Source organism: Conger conger, chromosome 8, assembly GCF_963514075.1.
Source record: "Conger conger chromosome 8, fConCon1.1, whole genome shotgun sequence".
Lineage (NCBI taxonomy): Eukaryota > Metazoa > Chordata > Actinopteri > Anguilliformes > Congridae > Conger > Conger conger.
Window position 1 is genome coordinate 12763946 of NC_083767.1, and position 16665 is coordinate 12780610.

The window sequence follows — 16665 nt, forward strand, 5'->3', positions numbered from 1 at the left end:
ATATTAGATTTGGCTAATGTTTCAGATTTAAGACATGCATGAAAATACAATGTTTAGAAACTTCAATATCTCTTAGACAAGACACCCCCATCTTAAACCATTTTCTCCATGGTGAAGCAGCTCCTGCATTTGGGAGTATCACTTTCATGAATAATATGACATTTGAAGATCTAGTCTCCGCTATGGTAATAACTGACTATGACTCAATGTGCTCAATAACTTGGCTTCAACCCAACAGGAGCAGTGTCCACTACCAGTATGTCCTCAGGCTATTTTACCATCAGTGAGAGATACACAGCCTCTCTGTTCAACCTTTCTGCAGCTGTCTTCTTCCATACGGGTGGCCTACAGTGTGTGTCTTTTGCTTCAAGCGAGTGCATCAGCTTTAGCATTTCATAGCCTGGACTGTGGGTGGCAGGACAGTGACACAAGAGGAATTGGGGAATTGGGGATAGGTCAGGAAGAAAGAAATTGGTAGTATTTTTTTTTATAATGTTTATTTAAGTAATATTTTATAAAATACTAATGTAGGCTGTACACATTTATTTCCCAAATAAAGACTTTGATCTTATTGATATATTATCTCTCTCTTTGCTTTTATCCATATATCAGTATTCAATACAAAGATATTTGAGTAACATTTTTAGACAGTCAGCAAAGTAAAACACAAATAAACAGTCTCTGATATGGATAGGTAGGTAGGTAGCCCATTGTCAGAAGCTTGTTGGTGACTGGATGTAAGCCATGAAGCACTTCATATCTGTGTGTTTATTTTTGTGGACAGAAGAGGGCGATAGAGTACACAACGTAGGTGACATCACACTCTTACATCTCGTACATTAACAAAGATGGAAGATGGTTGAATAGCTGCATATCTTACTCATTTAATGAAGAATTAATAACTGCATGTTACCCAAAAACATTTCCAACAAAATCTTCCATCAAAAAATATATTTTTGGAGAACATTGCCTATTTTGTATGTCCTACAGTGACAATGTTCTACGCTTGACTTGCACGAATATAAGAAGTATGTAGTCAATCACCTTTAATTACAATGTCCAAACTACAAATAATGGCTTCTAACCATTTAAATGAGGTAATAACACAAGTTATCTTCCTCAAACTATAAGCTATAGACCTTTACTATCATAATGCAACGTATAAAAACATTAGGCATATGTTTGATACATTTAGCTTTTTTTAAAAACAAACAAAAAATGTACAATACTAAGACATTCTCCTGAATGACCAATGAATGAATAGCAAAAAAAAAATGTAATGTAATGTAATGCAATATAATGTATGACAATTTTTGGTCAGCAAAGCAGACCTGCGTTAAATGTAAGGTTACATTTTTCACGATTGAAACAGTGAGCAAATGTACTGCATGTGTCTTAAGAAAAGCATTTTTTTTTCTTTTTTTAAAACATATTTTTAAAATATGAAAACTAGGAAATGATTTCCCGATTCAGAGGCTGGGTTACCAGCGTGAGTGTGCCAGCGTGGCTGTGTGCACTGCCTCGGGGGCAGGCTGAAAGGTTTCTTTGTTCCACGGCGGACAGGGGCTCCTTCACAGGGAGGGTCCGGGGAGGTAGCTGGGCGAAGGTGGGGAGACGATGGTGGAGATGGAAAACACTCGCGTACTGTCCGTCACAATATCGCCAGGCTCCTCCGCTCTACCTGCAGAGGAACACGTCGTGTTACAGACACCGTCTGTTCTACCTCCAGAGGAACACGTCGTGTTACAGACACTGTCTGTTCTACCTGCAGAGGAACACGTTGTGTTACAGACACTGTCTGTTCTACCTGCAGAGGAACACGTTGTGTTACAGACACTGTGTTCTACCTGCAAAGGAACACATCGTGTTACAGACACCGTCTGTTCTACCTGCAGAGGAACACGTCATGTTACAGACACTATGTTCTACCTGCAGAGGAACACGTTGTGTTACAGACATTATGTTCTACGTGCAGAGGAACACGTTGTCTTACAGACACCATCTGTTCTACCTGCAGAGGAACACATCGTGTTACAGACACTGTCTGTTCTACCTGCAGAGGAACACATCGTGTTACAGACAGAAAACTGGGATAATATTTTATGAATAGAATACTATTTAATGTAAAATAATTTAATTTTTAAAATAATAACTGCTCTGAGCTTTGATACCACTGTCATTCCACCTCTAGCAGGCGGCTCTGTCTTTACCTTGCTCCATGACCAGCTCTCCTGAAGGGGGCGGCTCAACCTCCACATCGTCAGCTCCCAAGTCCTCGATGGCGACCTCTTCTTTAGGCAGGCTGCTGCTGGTCTCTGCCAGCGGGGCCTGCTCCTGGACGGGGGCCAGGACGATCTCGGGCTGGGGTTCGGGAGCGGGGGGGGCGGGAGGAGCAGGCGGGGGGAGCGGAGGCATTAGGGTCTGGGTCAGAGCGGGCGGCAGGGCCGGGGGAGGGAGGCTCTCCACTTCCACGGGCTCCTCGGGTTTCCCGGTGTCGGAGGCAACCGGTTCCTCCTCTTTAGCGGGGTCCTGAGTGAGATGCTCCTCCGGCTGTGGCAGGGAGCCTCCCTGCAGCTGCTCCTCCACTGTGCTGCCTCCTTGCAGCGCCCCCTCCTGGGCAAGCTGGGGCTGGACGCCGGCCTCGCTCTTTTTGGGCCTCCCTTTCCTGCCGGCCCCACTCATCCCCTCCGACCTCTTCCTCTTGCTCTGTACCCTGCCACCAGAGGTGAAAGGTCAGGGCTGACACACACAGGACAATGGGGCTAACAGGACAGGTCACATGGTCATCATTACATTCTGTCCCAGGCTTTTTTTTCTCAGTCAGGCTGGTAAAGTCGGCCAATGCTGGAGCGAGTTAGTGCCAGATGCCTCATGCCAAACACTGCTGGCCTGCTAGCATGTCCACCGGCTGGCCTCCGAAGTCCCACACCACACAACCTCTCTTTAGTGTCAACGATGTGCTCCCATTTCAATATGACCACCAATGTCCATCATTTTAACAGCAAGCTGTTAGTGATTAGCATGTCCCTTTACCCAAAAATGAGGTGAAAAGGGAAGCTGCCACAGTGCAAAAGCAAGAAGCATCTGGCGCTCGCTAACGTTAGCGTGGAAATGTGGCTCAAGGGGACTGACGCTGAAGCAGTCGCTAAGAGAGTAAGAGGCCAGGAAATTGTCAGAGCTTCCTGCCGTCTCACAAAGCCCAGGACACCCTGAGGGCCACCGACTGTAGCCTCCGCTACAGGTACAAACACCTGAGGGTCTCCCCAATTACCTTCATCAAGATCACTGCAGCTTTGCAGGAGAGCACTCCATAGAACAATTTTTGGTTGAAATAGCAATTTTGGGAATGTTTTCTATTACTTTCTATTAGTTTTTGTTTGTTTTGTTTCTATTACTACTCCATAGTTTTCTTAACCCTCCACATGAAAATGGCTCGCTGCCTGTTCTATATAATTCTTTTTATTTTTATTTTTTTGGTGTGCCTCTCATCCACTCCCCACCTGACGCAGTGCCCATCCTCGGCCCCCTGCCACAGAGGGGAAGGATGAAAAGAGAGGGGCCAATTATTTCTGGAGCAGCAATGCAGCATGCTGTGCAGTCCTGGGAGCGCGAGACGTGCTTTAAGGCAGAGGCTCCAGCACTTACACACCATTACTCAACTCTTCTGGGCTTCACGCTGTGCCAGTTACTGTACAATATGTCTATTTTTAATCTTCAGGCCAGTCTGAATTCCACAAATGCATGGTTCCCTGTCGTTGACCTAACATTTAAGGCAGGCTTGAAAGAGCCCCAACTGTCATCTCTCACGGACAACACAACAGTATTTACACTTAGTGAGCAATTTATTAGGTAGAGAGAGGTCAGAGGAGAAGGGCCAGAATGGTCAGAGCTGACAGGAAGATACAGTAATGCACATAACCACACATTACAACAGTGGCAAGGAGAAGAGCATCTCTGAACACACAACATGTCAAACCTCTAAGTGGATAGGCTACAGCAGCAGAAACCTAAAGTCTAAAACATAAGTCTAATAACAACCTAATAAAGTGCTCACTGGGAGTATGTTCTTAGCCCTTATGTAGGAAAGTCATATAGCTGACACTTTACAGTACAGTGATCAACTGACACATCTGGACTCATCATAAAATGCAGGGGAATTTCACATTCCTACTGTTTTACCACCCCTTAGTAGTGCTTGTTCCCCACACCACACACTTGGAATGCAATACAGCATACAACCAATGACCTGAGTGGTCTCTTTTCTTTATGGGCTAAAACACCTCAGGTACACTGAGAGTGCATGAAATAAATAGCAGTTTTGATTTAAGTTTCTGTAGCCTTTTCATGTCCCACATTTAGGAGACATAAAAATGACTGATAGTGAGGATATGAGCCCATGCACTAAGGCACCCTGCATCTGTAGTGCAGCATTGATTACATAATTTACCCATAAACCCACTGGTATATTGCTTTTTCCTCCGCCTCCGCCCTCCTCTTCCTCAGGAGGCTCCTGTCCCTCAGCCGTCTCAGAATCCCGCCTGCAACAATCCAAGAGCCGCTCCGTTTACCGCTCGCACACACACACTGCGCCAGCACCGCACCGCGTACAGCCACGGTAACACACACAGCGGCGACTCATCTCATTTCAGTCGGGACATGTGCCCTGTCAACACAAGCATGGGATGCGGAAACATGGAAGGATCCCACACACACGCACACACACAGACAGACACACAAACGTGTACACACACGCACATGCACACACACACACACACACAGAGACACACACACAAAACCATGTGTGCACATAATACGCAGGCACTATTTTTGATTCACTACCTAAGCTAGGCAGTAGTCTTCTGGACTTTGACAGGAACCACACACAGAAACAGGAGACACAAAGCATACAGAGACAGGGCTATACTCAAACACAGGGAGATTGAGATGTTGAGTTGACAGCACCACGGTGCAGCCTAACAGTGATTCTATACACCTATTTCAATAATTATCGCATAATTTAATGTGATGAATGTTCCCAATTATGAGTTGGATGGATAGATTCAGTATACATTCATAAAACACTCAATAAAATCTAACAAATTGAAATACAAAAAAAGAAAAAAGAAAAAATTCAGGTCAGAGTTGCTGGTTAGCAGTGTGAATATAATACATAATTTCATATAAAGTAATGACTGTTTGTTTTAATATATGACATATCATTATGAATACAAAATCCTACAGATGTCCAGGAGGCATATCATTGAAAATTAAATTGAGTCGCAAAGTTGGAGAAGCATGTTTGGAAATTATATTATTGACTTCATACAAAAATACCTTTATTCATCAAACTTAATATATTGAAGCATTATTTTGCCTGTTGACAGATTATGCTGTGAAACTTAATCTGTCTCAGCAATATATGTGAAACATTTATTCCGCAGGACAAATGAGAGGTTTAAGCAATGAATATATGGCATCTGCAGAATGACACACATCCATTTTTTCTTCATTTGTAAATAATGGTATACTTGTGCATATATTCCGTTTAATTACTGCAAGCACAGCTGTTATGTACAACTAAGTATTCAGAACAGCATTCTTATCAAAACAGACCTTTCCAACAAGTAGAGGCTGGATGAATAGTATAATGGATTCAGTCTCCAGTGAACAACATTCAACAGCCAGAGGCCAATTTCATCTCAGCTTTTATTTGCCTTGGCATAATTTGCATACAATGCTCAGTCATACCTTCATTTTCCTCTGGTTGTTTGCTTTCCACCTGTGTGGTGTCTTCTCCCAAAGGCTCCATTTTGTTTTCCCCCATAAAATGACCTTTTTAGTCAAGAGAATGTACTGAGTGTAATGAGTGTAGTGATCAGGAAGTATTAACTTCAATTCAGTCCTCCTCCAAAAAGAGTATTATCTAGTTAATCATTAGCATGGTGTTTGCAGAGTTGTGGCAGCTTTGGTCTTATCATTTTCATAAGGGTGGAGAACTTGGCATGACTCGACACTGAATGAGAGAAGGCAGGTCAGGCTTTGCCCTCAGACAGCAAAGGTAAATTGAGTTCTGCCAATGGTGCCTTGCCTTCAGCACTTTTCGTCATTGAACCAGTTCACCATGCATGCTCCATTCTGACAAGAGAATGGAACCACAGGCCCGCATTGTTGTGCTTGTGAGAGGTGACTCACAGGAGTTAGGGTGAGACTATGTGGGCTCCTGAATGAGACAGCAGTATAATTTGGGTTAAAATAGGTGTACAGATGTAGAAAGCACTAAAGACCTGTAGCTTTTACACTGTGTTAGAAGTTCAATAGCCAGTGATTTTAAATCATATTCTCCATGAGATATTCTTCTACACTTCGCCTCTTTTTTCTTTTTTACATCATTCATTCTGATGCCATGGACTCAAGATGACGTTGAAGCAAAGTCCTAATTATAGTATTTTTCCCAGGTTTTGTGAAGCTGTATTGATGTTGGATCACGAACACATGGATGAAGGTGAATTACAATATTTCATGTCTGAACATCGCTCTTCTTCATTTAGTAGTCCTTTGGTTTTGATTGGGTACTTTCCCCTTTGTTTAACTTGATATCTACCATACATCAATGTCACTCAGTTCATTTCAGTTACGGTGCAAACTGCCTTATATCAAAATATCAATGACACAGCACATTATTCCTGTGCTGCTATGTTTAAAATTTGAATAGGAGGTTTTACAGTAAGCATAGCAACCTTATACAGGCAGAGACCAAATCAAGTATAATATTAATATGTATGCAATAAACATGTATCTATTGGGCAATAACCATGTACAAATCTTTGTGTTAAATGTAAAAACCCTGGCATTATATGCATGAAGTGAAACACGGCACACTAACATTTTCGAACACTAAGGAGGAGGGAAACTAAAAGTGCCGCTCAGTCCTCTCCCATATGGTACAAGCACGCTCATCTTATCTCTCGGCAACCGAGGCCTGCTCGTTTTTGGGCGTGTTCTCAATCTTCCCCCAGCATATTGCAGCCTGGAGAAAAGACAGGCGTCTCAGAGCAGAGGGAAATAAATGCCCTTATCTCACACAGGTTCCAACTGTGCAGACTGGTCACTCAAGCTGTCTAGCACAAAGACAAATTCCTGAGATAGCCTACTACTGCCTCATGATGTTCAAGACATTCCAATGCTAAGCTCAAGTTCACTGATTCAGGCAACACAAATTTAGATTTTTAGTTAAGTATAAGAACTAAATCTGACTTCTTCAATGTGTTATTTGGCATTGATCCATCCTGACAAAAGTTTTATTTTACATATTGCCAATATTAAGAATATTTTGGAATTAATTAACTTAAAATTAATCTGAAGAGTGCACACCTCATATATGTGGGTATAGACGGAACTGTGGGAACACAAAGGCACACACTGATATATAGGCCAAGTTTCACAGACGCAGATTAAGTCTAGACCTAGACTAAATTCAGTTTTGAATGGAGATCCTTTATTCAAAACTCAATTCAGTCCAGGACTACGCTTAAGCTGTGTCTGTGAAACTGGCCCATAATGTCAAATGTAGGCTAATGGATAAAGAACCAAGAAGAGATAAAGAGATTTAATTATTTGGACTTCTGGATTCTCACAGAGGACATTTGTTTATTTCAAATTTTATATTCATAATACGCAGCCGAAAATGTAAAATAATAAAACTATAATAATAATCATAATAATATAATCATAATAACATTGTTCTTGTTATACAATGCAAATCAGGACAAATTATAACAAAATTGTGGTCAGATACATAAACAAGAATACAAATAAATACAATTTATTGTGTGAGGAATCTCAGGCAGCGTGAACAATAAAGGCCAAAGTCAGCAAAACTCCTCTGAGTCATTAGTGACCACCTACAAGTGTGAAGTGACAGAAAGTGAGTTTATAGCACCCCCCACTGGTTCATTCCCAGCAGAGCCAACAATTTGTTCCCCACATCTTGACATTAGATTGCTTCTTTATCTTCTGCCACAGTTGCAAGTGGTTCATGACATGAAACATTCCAGTTTTATAGTCCAGATAGATACAATATAAAAAGGTCAGTTTGCAACAATTTTAGATTTGGAATCACGCAATAAAAGTGTAGTTAAAGTGCACATTCTCAGATTGTATTAAAAGGTACTTTAATACATTTTAGTTTCACCATGTAGAACTTACACAGTCCCCCCCATTTCAGGGCAGCATAATGTTTGGGACACATGGCTTCACATGTGTTTGAATTGGTCAGGTGTGTTTAATTGCCTCCTTAATAAGAAACCTAGCCTTTCCTACAGTCTTTCAATCACCTTGGGCTTACCAAAATCAACTGTTTGGAACATAATTAAATGAGACAAAGATTAACTTATATGAGAGTGATGGCAAGAGCAAAGTATGGAGGAGAGATGGAATAGCTCAAGAACCAAAGCACACCACCTTATCTGTGAAACACAGTGGTGGGGGTGTTATGGCCTGGGCATGTACGACTGACAAAGGTACTGGCTCGCTTATCTTCATTGATGATATAACTGCTGATGGTAGTAGCAAAATGAATTCTGTGTATAGACAATCCTATCTCCTCAAGTTCAAGTGAATGCCTCAAAAGTCATTGGCCGGTGGTTCATTCTACAGCAAGACAATGATCCCAAACATACTGCTAAAGCAGTATAAACTGTTTTTTAAAAGCTAAAAAATGGTCAATACTTCAGTGGCCAAGTCACTCACCTGATTTGAACCAAATTGAATATGCCTTTCATATGTTGAAAAGAAAACTTAAGGGGACTAGCCCCCGAAACAAGCATGAGCTAAAGATGGCTGCAATACAGGCCTGGCAGAGCATCACCAGAGAACACACCCAGCAACTGGTGATGTCCATAAATCACAGACTTCAAGCATTTGGCAGACGCTCTTATCCAGAGCGACGTACACTTGATTAGATTAAGCAGGAGACAATCCTCCCCTGGAGCAATGCAGGGTTAAGGGCCTTGCTCAAGATGCCCAACGGCTGTGCGGATCTTATTGTGGCTACACCAGGATTAGAACCACGGACCTTGTGTGTCCCAGTCATTTACCTTAACCACTACGCTACGGCCCGCCCCGTGCATGCAAAGGATATGCAACAAAATACTAAATATGACTACTTTCATTTACATAACATTGCTGTGTCCCAAACATTATGGTGCCCTGAAATGGGGGGACTATGTGTAAACACTGCTGTAATTTCTTGGTGAAACGAAAATGCATCAAAATGCACTTTATTAAAATCTGACAATGCGCACTGAAACCACATCTGATTTAAAAAAGTGTGAAAATTGTGGAGTACAGAGGCCAATAAATAAATGATGGGTCTGTCAACATTATGGAGGGCACTGCAGGTCATTATCCATGTTGTTATTATATGCAGCCTTTTTTCTCAATTTTTATTAAGGGTGGTAATAATTCTGGAGCCCACTGTATATGTATGTGAATTGGATACATAAGATAAAATAAGTAAAGCAATGTGTCTGCTTGAAATGACCACTCTGACTCGCGTTATTGACTGGTAAAAAGTAGGTAACTGAGGACAAACTGCTCCTCAGAGCCCATAACTATGACTGGCGTCAAAGTGGAGGGGGTGGGTTTTCAACCACATTTACATTGTTATACCAAGAAGAAAACACTTCTACAAAACAGCCATGTGGGCTTTACAATAAACGAGAGAACATCAACATAAATATTAATATTTTCAAACTTGCATCCAAAGAGGACTTTTCATATGAAGACATCAAGGGAAAACATTTCCAGGCCAAAATGGGTCATATACATTTTTATATATATATATATATATATATATATATATATATATATATATATATATATATATATATATATATAAATAAATGTCTTAAATAAAAACCTATTAACCATATTTGTGAGGGGCAATGAGACTGAACTTTTAAGAGGGGGATTACTACTGTGTTACATTAGTAAAACAAATTTGACATATGACACAAGTAAACAGAAAAGCTAGAGAATCAGAGGTAAGTCTACAAGATGTGTGTACTACGGGAATATGAAATGTCATACAGACATACAGTCTAATGTAAAGTAGCAACTCCACAGACTTCCCCTAGTAGGGAAGGATGAAGATGATCTCTGGCGGGGGGGGACATTTTTATATCTGTGGAACCCATTATATTTTTATTGGTAAAACCACAACAACAGTTGTCATTAGTAGAAATATAATGTTGCTTTCCAACAAACTAACCAAGCATTCGACAGCGAGTGTCGTATTCACTGACAACAGGTCAGGGTTGCTGCATTGCCTGTTTAACTGCAATGCACTTAACCGATCATAGGTGGCGGTATTGAGTATATAATAGTTTCGGTCCCGTTTCCCTCCATGGTTTCTCCTTTGCCTGAGTAAGTTGGCGTTTGGTTCACTTCATTATACAGTCCCTATTCACCCTCCATTAAGGCATCTCTCCGCTTTTGGGCTGAATAATTTCAACCAACACCCAGGAGGAAAAACTTAAAGGGGAAGATGGACATGAAAAAAAGGATCCACCTAGAATTGAGAAATAGGACACCATCTGATGTAAGTGCGATTTCCCCGCAAACCTTAGTTTGCTAGCTACTTTTAGCTTTCTTGGCGTTGATGACCTGTGTAATGGTGACCACATGTGATCAATGTTTTTCAAATACCACGAGAGGAAACACTAGCCCTACTTATTTTGCCTCATGTGCTGTGCTTGTTTTGTGTGCGATAAGTCGATGAAAACAATATTTGAACTTATTTCAAGGTCTATAGACATTAGCTACAGTATTTAGCTAACCATCTAGTGTTATTGTTGCAGTCCTTTAACCGTTTCGCAGCTTGCCTTGGGTTGAGGGAGGTATTCACTGTCTTGACAATCGGTCGCCTGTCTCGACTGTAATAAATGGCAACTTTTTGCAGGCAAGATTTGGTGAACGCGTTAGGAGGACAGTGTCACCACGATATTTGGAACAATGAAATACATTTTTATTAGTTATTATTTTGGGATCCTGGCAGCCATATTTGTAACAGCGAAAATGGGGCGCCCTTCTTTATTAAAGCATTTTAACACAATCCCAGTATTCACTATAACCTTTCTTATGTAATGAGTAACGTTAGATAATTTCATATTTCTAATATTGACTCGATTATTTTGCCAAATACAAAATCTCAACGTTCAATCGTTATCAAGCAAGCTTTTTTATTATTAAATATCCAATTAGAAATGAACAAAAATAAAACCGTTTGTCAACTTTAAAACAAAAATTGCTTTGAAGTGGTTAGCTAGCTAACTTTTCTTCCCCTCAGCACCGAGCTCACTTAGCACTTCATGTGACTGCTTAGCTAGCTACAATTTCTCTCCAAACAATCCAAAAATATGTGCTGCAACAGCCAGTGCTCATTTGCAAAATAAAGTTGCTGTTTCATGAAAATACATAAGTTAACTCGCATAAAATAAATCGAGGGCACATTTTTTGAACTATCTAGCCACATGATACAGTATGCTAGTATTGGCGCTTAGCGTCGTCATCTCTACCCTGACCTTCTTCAGAGCCTAACAAGCGTTATCCGGCTAGCCTAGGTAGCTACTACTTCCCGCCATTACCTTGTAGCTAATGTTAGCACAATGACAAATAAATCTTTCGGTTGCTAGCTAGCCAACTATAAAAAACGCTGCCAAACTATTAACCATATGCTAATAAAAAGTGGACACATTTAATTTTCATTCATGTAACCGTCTAAAGCTCGTTAGACGGAAAACTAGGGTCTAGCATTTTGCGTAACGGCTTGCTAAACTGCCGTATACATGCACCTAAATGGCTAACAAGCCAGTTAGCTTCTTATTGTTGTAAAAACATGATACGCTGTCAAATTGCTAACTGTTGAAACTGAAATTGGCGTTTAATAAGATTATACTAGAAAAAGAACATTATATATTGAGAGTTCAGCAAACTAGGCATACGCGGTATCTTGAGAATCGCCATGTTGTCACTGCCGTCTTTGAAGCTCTTGAGAAAGGAACGCTCTCCATCTTTGTCTCACTAATTTCCGTTTTCAGCATTTGCTTCGCCGTTCTGATATAAACGATGAAATAATGGCTGGCGCACGAAAATCTGCCTAAGCAGTCGATGATCACCAGTTCTCCATAAGCAGTTTTTATTATTAAGTTATTTTTATGAAGCGTGGTAAACGTTCCTCCCCCCTACTCGTGGGTAATGGCGGATAGCCCGATTGTTTCCCGAGCCTAGCGCAACTGCGCCGTAGCTCTTAAAAGGGCTATGACTACTTGTTAACTTTTGCATGTCATTCATTGTAGCATCGTAGGCTTCATTGCGGTGCGTGCAGTGCTATATTCCGCCATGGGGATTTCTGCATTCTCGTTTGATAAGCGAAATCCTAAGGGCATGTGTATGTTGCTGTTGAAAACACGTTTCAATAAAAAGTTGCGTTTGACGGATTCAGATCCCCTCAAATCCCTTCGTTGTTGATTGCGTAGCTTGCAAAGTAACACTTACCACCTACATAATAAGTAAACGAGTAATTGAGCGAGTTGGTACTGAGATTTCCTGTTTCACATAGATAATGGCTTGCGTGGAGTGTTTTAGTTACTCTAGCAAGCCAGTTAATAAAAGGCACGTGCTATAACTGTTTGTCCATGTAGGGGTTAATGTCCATGATGGCTGTGGATACAATTCCAAATAATTATGAGTCTTTTGTGTAAAGCGTATAACGAGTTTAAGGGGATGACGTTGCTAGGTATAGTACAGTTAAGATATGTATTTATTTACGTAACAGTTAGCACATGCCTGGGTAGCTCGCTAGCATGCTTGCTGACATTATGCGGTGCCCTTTCAAGATGTGCAAATTGCATAGAATGGTTCCGCACACTTTTATAGCTCCTCAAGTAAAGACGTGTTTTTAAGAAAACATCGGAGATGGTTTATGCAATACGTGCAAGTTTTGACCGCCACACAATTCAGAGGATTATCGTTTAGGGATTAAGGGCAAATGTAGAACTAAGTGATGACAATTCAATTACTAAATGGCGTAATTGTGACGGGGCCAACAGACAACTCATCACAATTATGAAAATGAAAAAGTATTTTCTTATTGTTGGATCACACTCCATGTTGAAAGAGTAATGGTGCTTAAAGCAGTTTATTAATTATCATTCCTGGTACTCGTTTTATTGATTTTCGTGCCATATGTACTTTAATATACCTACTACAGAAAATATTCGAAGGACTTGTGCTGTGTTGATATTTTACTATTAGCCTGTAATATTTCTTCTTCTTTTTTTTCCAGCTACGAGAACTAGTCCTTGACAACTGCCGGTCTAATGAAGGAAAAATTGAAGGTCTCACTGCAGAATTTGTGAATCTCAAATTCCTCAGCTTAATAAATGTTGGCTTAATGTCTGTTTCCAACCTTCCGAAGCTTGGAAAGTTAAAACAAGTAAGTGTTCATTTCTTGGAAACTTTTTTAAGTTAAAGAACTTTGACGAGCAGCATAATATGCTTAGAAGGGATTTTTTCATGTGTTAGTTTTTATTTAGTTGATTGTTTTCAGTGTTTCACTGAAGAAAAAACCGCTGAAAGGTGTTCAAATAGGCAACTCCTCTCGTCTCTCCATTATTAATGACATTAATTAAATTAAATGTACATTGGTTTCATCCTTGTAACAAGGTACAAGTCAGGATGACAAATTGTTAGCTCCATAGCAGTACTGTTGCCTCGTAATTGATGTTAATAAGTATTAGTTGAACTAATGTTTAAAGCTCCCTACTGGAGCTTGCTTACAAGTACTCTTCAGACCTCTTAGTCTGCATTGAGAAAGTGAAACTTGTTGTGCATCGAATGTAAATTAGCACGACTTTCTCAATTAGGCAGTGGTTTTATGGTGTACTTTTTATGGGGTTTTTGATATTCTCAGGTTTGGTGTTTTCATTTGACCCAGACAGTTTCTGTGTGCGATGAAGTATATATACATTTATATTTAGACATGTTTCTGATTGCCTGCGGGATTCACCTTGGCTGGTGTCAGGTGTTTTGCCTCCAGAGGCTGTACACATATACAGATCAGTTTTATATCACGCCATTACATCTTTCTTGAGTGCAGCAGTCTCAGATTGCATGTGCCGTAGGAAATCGTTCCAAGTGAAAGTAACATTGAGTTACATCATGTTTTTTGAAGAATAAAACTTTATGTTTAGACATATTTTACATCCATACAACCTGCAAAGATATAATCAGAGTACAAGCTTCTTTGAAGTTTATTTTCTTGTTTTAGATTAAACCCCTGAATGCCCAATACTTGCCATTGTAAAATGGACAGATGCAATATATCCTCATTGCGCAGAAACTGTGTTGCTTAAACTGAATGTACTGTTCATGTGTATATATATGTTCTTTTTAACTTTTCAGTTGGAGCTCAGTGACAACAGAATTTCGGGGGGACTTGATGTCTTGGCAGAAAAACTTCCAAACCTCACACACCTAAACCTCAGTGGAAACAAACTTAAAGACATCAGTACATTGGAACCTTTGGTGAGTGTGCTTTCTCTCTTGGTAGAGCTGCATTGACATTGGTTACCTTGAGCATTGTGAATGACACAACATCAGTGCACAATATTAAAATATAGATTGCAAATTAATTAGAATAATGATCTGTTCCATTGCTACCCTGAACACTTTGTCTGTTCTACCCATCAGAAAAAGCTAGACTATCTGAAGAGCCTTGACCTTTTCAATTGTGAAGTTACAAACCTGAATGACTATCGGGAGAGTGTCTTCAAGCTACTGCCTCAGCTCACATATCTGGATGGATATGACATGGAGGATCAGGAGGCATCTGACTCCGATGGGGACCTGGATGGAGATGGAGTCGACTTTGACGATGAAGAAGGTGAGAGCTACCACGAGGAACACTTTCTCTCTAGCTCTGTCTGTCTCTTTCTCTTTCTCTCTCTCTTTTGTTTAATGGGTTTCATGTTCATCTATTGCCATTGTTGCAGTCAGTGTCATTGCTAAATAATATTCCCCATTTCTTGTGGAACGAAAGGGGAGGATGATGAGGATGATGAAGATGGTGAGGAGGGGGATTTTGATGAAGAGGATGATGATGACGATGATGACGAGGTAGACGGGGAAGAGGATGATGATGTCAGTGGAGAGGATGAAGTAAGAAACTTCCTGCTTTTTTAATGAAGTCTTGTTGGATGCTTTTGGAATGTATCCTATATTGTATTTATATTGTTACTTGAGCTGAATTTTATCTCTTACAAAGAACAATGTTGGAGAATTTGTAATATAGACTTGCTTTTCAAGTGGGGAACAACAACGTAAACTGGATAACTAACTGGATTTTGACTTCCTGCTTTTCAGGAAGAAGGCATTGCCCGAGCTGGGGCAGTTGATGATGATGACGATGATGATGACGATGATGATGATGACGAAGATGAGGAGGGTGAGTTTTTCTGTTTTCTCTGTGGTGACATTTGGGTTAAAATTCTGTAATCAGGTCTGAAAATGAAAGCGAAACATCAAACGTCCATCGCATTCAGCCTGGGTTTCAGATACCGTTTGGAACTGGACGGTTTCTTATGCCTTTCTCGATCCTAGCGCGTGTGCACAACACTCTTTCTGCTGTCAGGAATCTAATGTGACTTCCTGTCTTTCTCCTCTGTTTTCCTGTAGAGGAGGAAGCAGCAAGAGGCGAGAAGCGGAAGCGGGAGGCAGAGGATGAAGACGACGAAGATGATGATTAAGAGCAGACGTCCCATTCAGTTACCCTTTCTCTCCTCCTGTTTGTCCCACCTCCGCATGGGGGTCTGTGCTCCTTTGAAGGACTATATTGTACCGGCTGGATTGGGGTACGCAGTCAAGAGTGGTGGGCCAGTGTTTCAAACGGAGCTCCACACAGCATTCCAGTTACGCCGTCACCTCTTTGTAAGCTCACGCGAGGACTTTGGGGACTGTTTTCCGGGGGTCTGTGCTTTTAATAATTTGTTGGAGGATTTTTTTTGTTGTTCTGTTGCTCGTTTTATTTTTTGTTTGTTTCGGATAAGTTTATTTTTCATTTTTCATTTTTATTTTTCGCTATAGCAACAAAGTCTGATGGGTGAGTCATGAATTTTGCGTGGCTGCTCGTTGTACTCGTCAAGGTTGTAGCTATATTTTTACTTTCTGTCAAAAAAAAAAAACTTTGTAAATAAATTCTTAACATTAATTTATTTTCTTTGATGTATATTTTTCCTGGGCCATGATGGTGCAAACTATGCGAAAATGAGAAGAGCTTGCTCAAAGTTTAACATCATTTATCTGGGTGTGTGCTTAGGAAAGCACTAGTCTCTGCTCCCGAATCATTAGGAGAACATTAATGCATCTCAATTAGTAGATGTGCTCCTAAATAATTTTTACACTGAGCACACATCAATCTTCAGGAGCAAATGCTCCTAAAATGTGAGCACTGTAGAGCCCTGCCTTATGGATGCTGTTTTTTTCTAGATCATTGTAGCTTCTTGGATATCTGTCCTTACATTATTCATTCACCACTTAAATACTAGGAGGTAGATGGAATGATTATGAATCTGGCTGTTTTCACTCTTGCTCATTAAGCTACAGAAA

The 16665-nt window shown here is 40.5% G+C and overlaps 2 protein-coding genes across 4 annotated transcripts; one reads left to right on the forward strand and one right to left on the reverse strand.

Moving 5' to 3' along the window:
• Window positions 1-478: 478 nt before the first annotated feature.
• Window positions 479-6001, reverse strand: hemgn (hemogen). 3 transcript variants are annotated; one of them, XM_061252453.1, is made up of 4 exons: window positions 5749-6001; window positions 4460-4538; window positions 2211-2713; window positions 479-1723 (listed from the first exon to the last, which is right to left on the reverse strand). In XM_061252453.1, exons 1-4 carry the CDS (start codon window positions 5822-5824, stop codon window positions 1572-1574), a joined length of 810 nt encoding a protein of 269 aa, XP_061108437.1. In that variant the 5' UTR covers window positions 5825-6001; the 3' UTR covers window positions 479-1571. The 3 variants fall into 3 exon arrangements, with proteins under 3 accessions (XP_061108437.1, XP_061108438.1, XP_061108436.1); XM_061252454.1 differs by having other exon boundaries at window positions 479-1681; window positions 4448-4538; XM_061252452.1 differs by having other exon boundaries at window positions 4448-4538.
• A 4397-nt stretch (window positions 6002-10398) lies between these two features.
• Window positions 10399-16267, forward strand: LOC133135024 (acidic leucine-rich nuclear phosphoprotein 32 family member B-like). Its single transcript, XM_061251756.1, has 7 exons — window positions 10399-10600; window positions 13346-13495; window positions 14464-14586; window positions 14752-14944; window positions 15101-15219; window positions 15424-15505; window positions 15736-16267. Exons 1-7 carry the CDS (start codon window positions 10547-10549, stop codon window positions 15804-15806), a joined length of 792 nt encoding a protein of 263 aa, XP_061107740.1. The 5' UTR covers window positions 10399-10546; the 3' UTR covers window positions 15807-16267.
• Window positions 16268-16665: the final 398 nt, after the last annotated feature.

Bases quoted from the DNA above. Each gene is read 5' to 3' on its own strand.
- hemgn (XM_061252452.1), bottom strand. From the start codon at position 5,824: ATGGGGGAAAACAAAATGGAGCCTTTGGGAGAAGACACCACACAGGTG. The intron at 4,539-5,748 runs GTATGACTGAGC...GGATTGTTGCAG, and splicing joins ACAACCAGAGGAAAATGAAG to GCGGGATTCTGAGACGGCTG. The intron at 2,714-4,447 runs GTAAATTATGTA...CTCTGGTGGCAG, and splicing joins ATATACCAGTGGGTTTATGG to GGTACAGAGCAAGAGGAAGA.
- LOC133135024 (XM_061251756.1), top strand. From the start codon at position 10,547: ATGGACATGAAAAAAAGGATCCACCTAGAATTGAGAAATAGGACACCA. The intron at 10,601-13,345 runs GTAAGTGCGATT...TTTTTTTTCCAG, and splicing joins GAAATAGGACACCATCTGAT to CTACGAGAACTAGTCCTTGA. The intron at 14,587-14,751 runs GTGAGTGTGCTT...TCTACCCATCAG, and splicing joins TCAGTACATTGGAACCTTTG to AAAAAGCTAGACTATCTGAA.